This window comes from Neltuma alba, unplaced genomic scaffold, assembly GCF_004799145.2.
Source record: "Neltuma alba isolate B1F8T4 unplaced genomic scaffold, ASM479914v2 tig00012959_pilon, whole genome shotgun sequence".
Taxonomy (NCBI): Eukaryota; Viridiplantae; Streptophyta; class Magnoliopsida; order Fabales; family Fabaceae; genus Neltuma; species Neltuma alba.
This window is the reverse complement of record NW_021637318.1, coordinates 23,525-35,501: the sequence shown is the minus strand read 5'-3', so window position 1 is coordinate 35,501 and position 11,977 is coordinate 23,525. Positions and strand designations below refer to the sequence as shown.

Here is an 11,977-nt window from a genome sequence, read left to right as displayed (position 1 = left end):
ACTTTACATACTTCTAAAAATATTAATCACTCATTTTTCTTAAGTAACCTAGACAGACAAGAGAAGAGTACACGAATTTAATAAATTTTACCGAGAAGAGGAGTAATTTTGAAAAATGACTGAAAATATGGACACGTGCATTTAATGAGAGTAGTTAATTTTAACAGATTTTTTAAGTCAATGTAAAATTGTTAAACATGTCCTTTAAAAAAAAAGAATAGAGAGAGTATTACAGTAGTCAAAGACATTAAATTTCGGATTTTCTTTATAAATATACATGCATGAATTTCAGATTCTCTTGTTACAAAGAAGTTAATGCATCAAAGTCAAATCTTACTAATTTGACAAAAAGACAAGATAATTGAAAGCAAAAGGCAAGTCAGTTTAAAATATGATTATCACTTGCCCCTTTGAATTACTCCTCTTATCCTATATATAAGGCAATTCAAGCATATTTCATACAAACTAAGAAAAATCTTAAAATGCATTAACTCTCTATTAAAATATAACAAATTTTTAACTTTATTCATATTTAATATATGCACATTTCAAAAGAGATAATTATCTACACTATAATAAATGAAGGACAAAATAGTATATTCATGCTGAAAATTTAATGAAGTGACTTATAAACAAGACAAAAAAAAAACTTCTCTCTCTGACTAGAGGAGTGTATTATAAGTTATTTGTAACTTTTTCACATATCAAAAAATACATTAAATTAATAATTTTATCCTTATTAATTTTTTTTATAGTTACAAATTATTTCCACATGTCTTGTTTTAATCTCATTCCCAAAAAAAAAGTAAAGGTAAAATTAGAAAACTATCATTAAATACCCTACAAATTAAATGACTAAATAAACAAAAAACTTCTTTATTGAAGTGACTTAAATAATACTATCTCTTGTGCTAATTATAAAATCTCATCTGTACATTATAAATAAAATCTTATAATTAGGATAAGAGGTAGTAAGAAAGACTAGTGATGAATAGCAATTATGGTTTTTAATTTATGCTTCTGAATTTACGAATTCAGTTAGCAGCATTAATTGGGACCTGCAGGAGGAATACTATAAATTAGCATCGACACAATGGGACTAGACAGCAATGGCGGCATCAGTATCATCAGGCCTCCCCCGAATCTCTCTATCTTTTCTCTTGTTCGTCTTCCTCTCATCCTTCTCCTCCGTGGCCAGCAATGACCTTCCCTTGTCTTCAAGGTCCCAGTACCTTCAACATGAAGCAGAGAAGCTGATCAGAGAGCTCAACCTTTCCCCGAAACATTACAAATGCTCTGTATCCCATGACTCTCTCTCAGTCCCTCCGGGCAAGATCGTTGAGAAGAAGTTCAGATTCCCCTACCTTGATGCTGCTGGGGGCCCTTCTGTTGAAGACTTTGGTCACCATGCTGGCTATTATGGACTTCCACATGCCCATGGTGAAAGGTAAATAATCCTTATTGTAATATACTCTCATTACCTGGTTTGTACCTGTTAGATTAATTATGATGAAGTCAGAAATTAATTTCAAAGGCCTTGATGGACCGTGTCGTTAACTTGCAGGATGTTCTACTTATTCTTCGAATCCCGTAACAGTAAGAAGGACCCTGTTGTGATATGGTTAACTGGGGGCCCAGGCTGTGGCAGTGAACTGGCTTTGTTTTATGAGAACGGTCCTTTTCATATTACAAAGGACTTGTCTCTTGAATGGAATGACTATGGCTGGGACAAGGTACGACGTGCGTAAAATGCAGATTCTTGTTTTGCTGAGTGATCAGCCAAGACATGTTCCCTCATCATTTTAATTTGTAGGTATCAAATATTATATATGTGGACCAACCAATCGGGACAGGTTTTAGCCATGCTTCTAATGAGAGTGACATTCCCCATAACGAAGAAACCGTTAGCAATGACTTGTTTGACTTCTTACAGGTATATATATTAATAAACAGCGTCGATCCAAGCCAATCTGTGTCTGTATATATTAGCTGATTGGTAGTAGACTAAGTTTTAGAATAGTCATATGTATGTCAGGCATTTTTCAAGGAGCACTCTCAGTTTGTTGAGAATGACTTCTATATTACCGGAGAATCGTACGCGGGACATTATATTCCGGCCATTGCTTCTCGGATTCATCAAGCAAACAAGGCAAAAGAAGGAATTCATATAAACCTTAAGGTCTCACATGCACTAACTATATCTATTAATCATCTTGTTTCATGTTGCTGGTATATATATTATAGCATTGATTAATTAATTGGTTGAACATGCAGGGATTGCTATTGGGAATGGGCATACCAATCCTGAAATTCAATACGCAGCTTACACGGACTTTTCATTAGAGAACGGTTTGATTAATCGTGACGATTATAACCGTATCAACACGATGCTCCCTCCATGTTTGCACTCAATACAGGAATGCGGTAGTATTTATACTTGCCCTCACCAGTTTAATCTTATCTTCTTTCTCTAATCATTCTTGAACTTTTCAATCCTGTTTTTAAACGAGGTATTTTAAAAATTATAATAATTCTAAAGATCTCTTTAGCTCTACAAAAGACAAAAATATAAGCTAAAGCCAAAACAAGTTAAATTTCAGTTTTTATCACAACAAATGATCCAACTCATTTAAACTTCTCAGTTAACAAAAAAAGAAATAATTTATTTATTTATTGGGATACATCTAACTTTTTGTTAAAATTTGATAGGCAAAAAAGGTGGAGATGCTTGCGAGACTGCTTTCTATGAATGTAATCAAGACATATTCGAACAAATATTGGTCGCTGCTGGGAATGTTAATGTAAGAGACTGCTTGAGAATGCAGAGTGATTCATGTGTATTTAATTTGAGGTTACTATATATAAATCTTGTAATAATACAAGATAGGATGGTGCTTAATTTTGTGCAGTACTATGACATAAGAAAGAAATGCGACAAGGGGCCTTCGTGCTATGATTTTTCAAGCATGGAGACATTCCTAAACAAGAAAGAAGTGAGGGAAGCTTTAGGTGTTGGAGACTCGAAATATGTTTCGTGTAGTGATGTTGTATACGCTGCTATGAGGAATGATTGGATGAGAAACCTAGAAGTGGGTATTCCAGCTCTTCTTGAAGATGGTATTAGAATGCTAGTGTATGCCGGAGAAAAGGATCTTATTTGCAACTGGCTTGGTAAGCCGTTGAAATCCTAAGTGCTTTTCCTATATATTAACAAAATAATGGTAATTAAAAATGACTCTTTGTTTCCAGGCAACCTCATATTATATTCCATCCTGTGTGTGGCATTATGCAGGAAATGCGAGATGGGTTGATGCGATGGAGTGGTCAGGTCAGAAGGCATTTTTGGCATCTCCAAATGTGTCCTTCGTGGTCGATGGTAAAGAGGCAGGAATATTGCAAAGCCATGAACCTCTGAGTTTCCTTAAGGTTTTGTGTTATATATTATGTGTAGTTTTTGTGCATAATACAATTGCGATGCGTTCGTTCCTAGCCTGAGGTTTGTGAATGGACTGACAGATTCATGAGGCTGGGCACTTGGTTCCTATGGATCAACCCAAGCCTGCACTGGAGATGCTGACGAGGTGGATGCAAGGAAAATGAACCATCAAAGAAACTGGAGGAACAAACGCCTAGCTAAAATCAGTTTTGCACATTACATATATATGTGTATAAAAAATTAGTGCAAAGGGAATAAATATTTTAATTACTGCATGCCAATGTGAATTTATTATTTCTCATTGATAAATCGGGGGAATTTCTCCGTTTGTGTGTGTGGGTTTTTTTTTTTTGGGTTGGGAGGGGTGGTGCTGTGGCGCAGTCAAGCAGCTAAAATGAAACCCAGATGTTGGGGAACCACGGTGAGGCCGAACAAAATGGGCTGAAGAGCGATGGCCTCAAAATGGGTAGGTATGCTGGAGAAGAGGACCTTAGTAAGCTATTTAAGCCCAAAAAGCTATCCAAACAAAAAAGGCTTCTTCTTCTTCTTGTTTGTGTTTTTTTTTTTCGCCAGCCATAAAATTATGACCCAACATTTTATTTGATATCCAGCGGGGCAACTCAAGGGGTAGTGTGTTGAATAGGACTTGTGGTGACTTGGAAACTTAAAAATTAAAAATTAAAAAATTATTAAAGTATTAAAAATAATACAAACCATTTTAAATTAATCCTTAAGTAAAACATACAAATTAAACATTAAGCGATTAAACTAAAATAAATAAGTTAGTTGTTTTTTTTTTCTTTTTTGGGGGAGGGGGTGGTGATAAACCCCAATTTTTATAAGCATGATTTTTGAATGGTCTGAAAACGTGTTTTGGGAAGAGGTTCGGATCACTTTGAAAATTAGGTGCGGATAACAAAGCAGGGCAGTTTGCTTCGGAAAGCCGTTGGACAACCAAGCGCCAGTTCCAGTTAATTCAGCCGTTGCTTTCCCTATCGCTTCTTTTCTTTCTTCCATTCTGTTCTTCTCACAATCAAAACACGAAGGCAACAAAAGAAAAGCAGATATAGGAGCATAAAGGATTTCATTAGGGTCTTTATTCTGATCGATTCCCATCCTTTATCCTCATAAAGTAAAATCGTTCATTGTCTTTGACGCCTTTCATCCGAAACATCAATTTCTTGCCGTGAGTAGGTTTCAATACCCTTACTTCCTCCCTTCAAAACCACAAAATCCTCTTTCTATTGTTTCTCAGTGCCGTTCGTTTCTTGGGTTTCTCCGAACTCTCCCACTTTACATGAACTGGGGAGTATGAAAGGGGAGGGCATGGCGAAGAGATCAATAGGAAGTTTAATGCGGAAGAAGCTGTCTGATATTACGAATTCGCAGCCCCAGCCTCAACTTCCCAATATTGAAGAAAATTTGCCTGAGAATCTCCCCGCCAACAAGGATTGCATCGAGCAATTGCTGAAGGTACAATTTTTTTTTTTGGCTGGCGCTCTCAGTTTCCATGCGATGCCAGTCTTCTTTTGTTCATTTTTTAATCCCCATGAATTTCCGATGCAGGAAAGAGTGACGCTGTTGCAACTCCTTGCGGAAAGAAAGTATCCTTTGATCATTTCTTCTTTAGATTTTGTTTTTCCCTTGTAATAATTTGCGGACAAAATAATAGGTTAACATCTTTGGGATCTGGGTAAACACGTATAGTTGGATGCAAACTCAATTTATCATACTTCCTCAGTTGGTGTCAAAATTGGGGAGAAATCAGTTTTTCTTTAATGAATATTTCAACAGTAAAATTATCGAATTGACTGGATCTGAGCTGCAGAGACTGCGAACTAATATTCAGAAACTCCAGCTACAGAATTGGAATCTTGCTCAGTCAAACACACATATGCTAGCGGTTAGTCTACAAGTTGCAATGCGAATCTAATGTAACTATACATGAATTATAAGTTGACAGTTATATTAATCAAGCCTAACTGATTTTGCAGGAGCTTAATTTAGGAAGGGAAAGGGTGAGTCAATGTCTCCAACCTTCCCGAAACATATAAGCTATTGATGGACAACTTCGACTTAAATTGCCCGTCTGACTAATTCTTTTTGGCAATCCTCATTTCAGATTAAAGCACTGCAGCATGACATTGTATGTAGAGCTGCCTTGCTGAAAGGAATGAACTTTGGAGTGGAGGTATGCGTGTTCTTCACTCTCTATCACAGTCAATTTGATATATGGCAGCATGCAGTCAGCATGACTTGATAGAAATAGTTGTTGGAGGGTGATAGTTAAAGCCTTCCGGACATGTATTTAAATAGTTCTATCCAGTGAGGCGGTATCACCATTTTTCTAAAATCAAAAATCAAAATGTATTTAATTTGATGCTGTCTTTGGGGAGATGTTATGCAGAAAATTCATATCATGACATAGATGCACGTGTCGTGATGAATGATTAAGTTCATTCTAGTTGTAATAATTGATTAAGTCTGGAAAAGGATCGGAAAATTTTCCTGCATTCATTCTAAATGTTAATTTTGCAGGGTAAAGTGGAAGCGAGGGATGAAGATAATATACCATTGTCTCAGGTGCCTACACTAAAACCCTCACACGTTCGTTTCCCAAATTAGAACTAGCATTGATGACTGTTATTTCACGTGTTTGTTTACATACTACTTATGTTGATTGACTAAAGGAAGTGGAGGAAAAAACAGCACGGCCATCGCCTAGAGCTAGCAATGAAGGGAAAAACAGCAGCCGAAACAGAAGACGAAACACGAGGAGATGTAAATTCTTGGACTACTATTCTTCCTCTGAAAACTTCTTACATATTGTTTGTTGTTAAATTTGTTTATCTGTGATATGGAAATGGCATGCAGCCACTGGTTCTTCTTCTACTACTTCTACGAGGGATGCATGCAAAAAGAAGTCCGAAGACAAAAGGTTGGTTCACATTTCAATGTCACCAACAGTTTTCTTCATCTCTCTCGACAGCATTTCAGTTTACGAAGTCTCTCTTCTCTTGTCTTGTGCTTCAGGCCAAGTTCGCGAAGGCATTCTGCCAAAGTCACAACACATGAACGCGAAGCATTGGAGGATTTGTTCGAGATAGAAGATGCTAAATATGCTGTCACTGGAGAAAACTCTGGCTTAGGACACCAAGGTCCAAGATCTTCATTCGGAAGACCATCGCGAAAAGCAGCTGAAAAGGTTCAATCTTACAAGGAGATTCCTCTAAATGTCAAGATGCGTCGTCTTGAATAATAACTCAAATCAACTCACACGTACAGAGAAGTCGGAATTATATTCTTCAAGTGTGTACTCTGTTTTTATGATCATTCATTTGAATATTCTCGCTATTTTGTGTCAAATATTTGGGCCGTCCATGTATGTGGGTTCCGGGTGGTGTTGTCTCGAACTTGATTTTGGTGTACATGTTATGTTAAGGTATTGGAGCTGGGCTTTAAACAAAGAAATCTCTGAAACGGGCTAATTTAATTGGACCAAGCTTTTGAGACCCGAATCAAAAGACGACAAACAACGTTGAAAAGAATAGCACTAGAATAGAAATACTATTATTCGTGAAGGGGTAAGAGAAAGAGGCGAACTTTTTCTAGAAAAGTGATTTGATTTAGAGAGCAAAATGTGCAGCCATGTGAAATGAGGCTGATAGTCAATAACAAAATGGGAGCATCATGTTCTTGGAGAGACATATAGAGGAAACCGTGTGGGGCCTCCTCGTAAGAACTTTATCTTTCCATATATATGCCTACTTCGACTGCTAATCCTTTCTTTTTGGTTTTGTTTGTTTGGATAATCATGTGAATCATAGCCCCACAACCCAAGACATTCTTTGCTTCCGCCCTCATCCCTGTCCTCCTCAAGCATTTCATTATCTGTTTGCACCAAACAGGAATCAGAAAATACCAGATTTTTCAATTGGCCTCGCCGCAGTATCTAAAACTAACAACCAAATCAATTTTACTCACATGCTTCCACTTTTTAAATATAGGGGGGCAATCACACACTCTCTTAAAGTTATATATTGCACTAGTTCAAATGATTTGATAATTTTTAGAATCTTTTATTTAGCGATTTATTGTTCAAATCCTCCTCACAAGCCAAGATTTGGGGGGTCGGAATAATGGGACAAATGGACCGTCCCTTTTCTATTAGACTTGGAGATCCAAAACCGCGTGAATTCACGGACTATTTTGGAACCTTTCGATTTTAAAAGAAACCTTTTTCTTCGCTTGAAAAAACAGATCTTTCTCTTTCCAACTAAATATGGATTTTCCCCAGCATTTTACATTCGTGTCTTACCAAGATGTTTCACCTTTGTCATTATAATCAAATGTAAACATCTTATTTTATCTCCATTTTATCTTCAACTTGCTTAGTGAAAGTTCCAACTTTTTTTACGTGGGTGGTGAGGGCAACTCTCAAAACTCAAAAATAATTTATAAATACCGGTAATTACTTATCAATGAAGCTTTTTATTTGTTTATATAGAAGATATGAACAACATCTGTCAATTGAATCACACTCTCTGAACAAAAATTCCAATTTGTTACCCCATTCATACGCCAATCAAATTATTGTTTTTTGAATTTAAATTTTGAATTTTTCACGTAAAGTTTTGTTCACATTAATATATCATTGAGTTAAAATAGTTGTATAATATAATGATTATTTTTATTCTGTACAGGAAAAATATCCAGTTTAATGTAAAGTTTAGTTAAGGGGGACCCAGGTTTTGTGTAACCGGCCTCTTGGGATTCCAATTACCCATACGACGTGATATGATTGGAGATGAAATTGACGACCCACCTAAAGACTTTGATAAAATTTCCTTTTTCTTAAAAAGATAAAAGAATTGAATCCAAGTGACCCGTTTTTCTTCAAAATAATAATATTATTTAATGGGCAAAAAAAAAAATATGGGAGGTAATGGAGAGCACGCGGTTTTAAAAAAAGTTGGCATCCATGATTCTCTTTCTAGGGTTTCCCTACCCGACAGGTATGAGCCGTTAGGACCCCACCCATGGCGGACTTAACCACTCCTTTTCCTGTGACTTCTTCCTTCTCTTCATCTTCCCCTAACTTTGTTTTTATTACCCACTAATTATGTCTACTTGATTTTGTTCTTCCCGTCAATAAAAATGATTTGTAGGTAATATTATTCAAAATTGTTTGATCTATCTCGCATCTGCTGACTTCTAGCTGACATGACTCATATTCAAACAGTACATTAGTTTATTAGAATAATCTGATATGTTTATGTTAGTAAACTATTTGAAGATTCTAAAGTGTCTAGGGACTCGCAGCATCGTATTCACTGTACTTAATTAAAAATTCTTACTGTGTATTAATATTTTTGAAACCCTCTCTCATGTGCCGATACAAGATATGGAACTAATAGATACTAATTGGCTGAACATAAAGTTTCGGTTGCTTGACATAAAGTGAAGCGAAGGTCACTTCAGGGTTATTGGGAGAATCCATTTGCATTATTTTGTTAATGAGACCTGAAACAGAAGAACAAAAGCCAGCCTAGTGTGTAGGCATTGATTAGTTCTACACAAAATATGTATAAAGAAATGTGATGCTCGATCTCGATATATAAATAATAAATACCAGTGGAGGAGTCAAAAAGGTTGGAATATGGCTTTACTGATGTAGGGTTTTGACAGTCATAGTGGAGAGACATGCAAGGCTCTTTAACTGCCCCCAAAAGAAATTCGTTAGTTACTATACGTTGTTTTCTTTCAAGAGTCATTGTGTTTTGTCTAATGAGACACAATGGAAATGAATGTGCTAGCCACTTTGATGCATGCAATTAAGGAGAAGTAATGCTATTCTCTTGGCAATAAACCTTGCATCCTTAATTAATTCAGGCGTTGACAAAAGTCCATTCTAATTAATGAATGGCCGCCCAACTTCCAATCCCATTAATTGAAATATATTCTGGAAAGTCTTCCTACCATCATTATTGTCGATCTATTTGATTTAGGTCAGTTTTCTAATTAATCTACTCGTACGTGAGACCGGCCGAGGGAAAACAAACAAGCCAAGTTGTAATATCAGACATGCATTAATCGAACTAGTTCTTAATAAAAGCTACTAGCTCGTGGCTATAATTTGTTGCGTATATAAAAAGTTTTTTTTTAATTTTAGTTGTTCAGAGGATTGAGAGAGAGAAGCCTAATCTCGACCCTTACTTCAGAGGATCTTTTTGGTTTAATCTGCCCGCAAACATTATGTGTGAGAGTGCAACTTGCACAGGCTGCTTTTGAATTCGTTAAAATAATTAATGAAGGCAACCCTTATTAGCCCTGAAGATATTGTAAGAGTAAAAGTTAATCCAAATGTAAAAATGAGTGGCTGTAAACTTGGGTCTCACGTGTTAGTGTCTTCCTTTTTAATGAAGTTGTTATCCATACGCATGCTGCCTCAACATCGGATATTCCTATATTTGGCCGACAAAGTACCCCAACCAGAATCTTAGAATGCATGGGGACCCTTTATATTTCTTCTGCAGAAAAAAATTATTTTCATCTCCAAATTAAAGCATAAACATATAAATCTTTTAGGATTGCAATCTGTATTTAAAGTTCAAGCCCTCAATCCCATCTGAATCGTGCACTCCACGCAGCCAGCCAAATCACTGTCTTTATTTCAGGTTTCTACTAACACTATATGCTCAGCTGAAGAGGCACCACTTGGAAAATGTGGGGGCCATTGACATATGAATAATGAGTTATATTATATTCATGGAGCTAACTCTTGACGTTGATGCTTGTAAAATCATATAATTAATACCACATCTAATTCTATTTATAAGATCTTATTTATAATCTACAAATGAGGTCTTATAAATAGGACCGGAGGTAATAACAACAACAATAATATCATATGTTTTTCGTATTAAAATATTGATAACTTGACGGAGAATGGGCAGTTGTTTTAGTAATTAAAGGTTAGAAGATAATGTCGCGTGATGTCTCCTCCTTAATGTTGCATTACTTTTCCTAAAGGTTTGTTTTTTGCATTTTTCTACGAAAGATCAATAACTATAGATTGATGGGTCTCAAGTTATATAGACGTGCTCTTGACTTTTAGTTATTGTGTGAATAAAAAAATCCGTAATTAATTGCCAGTATCATGCGAAGTCTAATAAGTATTCGGATTAATAAATTAATCGCGGTTTCTTCATAGTATGGCTTCATAACGTGCCAAACACGAACAATAACATGTGATACGACTTTGAAGACAATCACAAAGCCCTGTCTTCTCTCAACTCTTACAAAAGCAAAACGGGTCCAATCCTTATTAATTATAAGCTAATTTAGGGTCGTATCTTGTGAATGTTTTGAGGAGAACACGACGCCTCACCTTACAAATCAGCAAAAGATATGGGTATGTTTTGTTTTCTCAGGCCAAAACAAGTAGAACTTAAAACGGCAGATCGCACGCCTGTTAAGATGTGAGAAGGCTAAAATCAATGAAGGAGTTGATATAAAAATAAAGTACTATAAGCTTTAAGTGGCGTAGTGGACAACATAAAAGCCAAAAGTTGCACAAATTCTCCTACCCAGCAAGTGGACACCATAGTAATGCCATGTCTTTATGCCCACAATGTATTTCTTCGTCAGATTGTATATTTAGTACTCCTCGGCTCTTTAATATAAGATCTATTTAACTAATTTAATTAGATTAAGGAAGTTAGGTAAGTTAGTTAATTATAAGAAAAGTGACACATTTTTCCTAAAACACTATAATCATCTTTCTTAATACCCCATCTCCCTCTTCTACTTGATTATATATGGTTGAGGGAGTATCTATATGGGTAATTTAGAAAAAATTGATAAATATGAAAAATGAGTCTTATATTTAGAATAAAAATCAACTCAACAATTGAGTCCTATATTAAGAACTGGACGAGTATATTCAAAACAGCAAAAAAGGAGACGCATCATTCGAAGGGAAAAAAGGACATATGGGTAGCTAGCTCTAAGTAATTAAACACTAAACTCACTGTGATTGGGACCTCAGTGGTAATGAAAGATGAAAGCTGAAGTCTAAAAGCTAAGTAAGGTTGGAAAATAAATATACTTGTTGTCTGGCATCTTCCCCACCAGCTAGCAATCAAACTAATATTCACCAAAGCGTCCTTTGAACAAATTATCATCAGTCCCCTGATGCTTCAGCTTGCCGCTTCCTTAAGCATTCATTGAGGCGCGCTGATGATGATGATCAACAGAAAGTTTAACCGCCCAAAAAAAAAACACAGAAAAAAAAAAGAAGCTTAGAGAGAGAGAGAGAGAGCACATATGGGGATAATAATCAAATGAAGCCCAGATGGGACATAAAGGTTCGGCGCCCCATTTTATTCCTTTTTGGGGGTTTGGGGTTGTATTATCGGTTTGGATTTACCCTCCTCTTTCTCGGAAGTGAAAAAACCAAGTAGTAAAATAAGTGAGATTAATATCTATAAGCAAGCAAGCAGGTGACCTATATGCGACAACAGGGATGTATAGCATAGG

The 11,977-nt window shown here is 36.0% G+C and overlaps 2 protein-coding genes across 2 annotated transcripts; both read left to right on the top strand.

The window, feature by feature from the left end:
• Positions 1-1,109: 1,109 nt before the first annotated feature.
• Positions 1,110-3,600, top strand: LOC114732983 (serine carboxypeptidase-like). The gene is made up of 9 exons (XM_028920404.1): positions 1,110-1,447; positions 1,565-1,733; positions 1,814-1,933; positions 2,036-2,178; positions 2,273-2,424; positions 2,710-2,801; positions 2,910-3,171; positions 3,293-3,426; positions 3,517-3,600. The coding sequence occupies exons 1-9, from the start codon at positions 1,110-1,112 to the stop codon at positions 3,598-3,600; spliced, it is 1,494 nt and encodes a 497-aa protein (XP_028776237.1).
• Positions 3,601-4,490: 890 nt separating this feature from the next.
• Positions 4,491-6,903, top strand: LOC114732985 (shugoshin-1-like). Its single transcript, XM_028920405.1, has 9 exons — positions 4,491-4,909; positions 5,003-5,040; positions 5,231-5,339; positions 5,431-5,454; positions 5,559-5,627; positions 5,975-6,019; positions 6,127-6,217; positions 6,311-6,374; positions 6,470-6,903. The coding sequence occupies exons 1-9, from the start codon at positions 4,748-4,750 to the stop codon at positions 6,693-6,695; spliced, it is 828 nt and encodes a 275-aa protein (XP_028776238.1). The 5' UTR covers positions 4,491-4,747; the 3' UTR covers positions 6,696-6,903.
• The last annotated feature ends 5,074 nt before the right edge of the window (positions 6,904-11,977 follow it).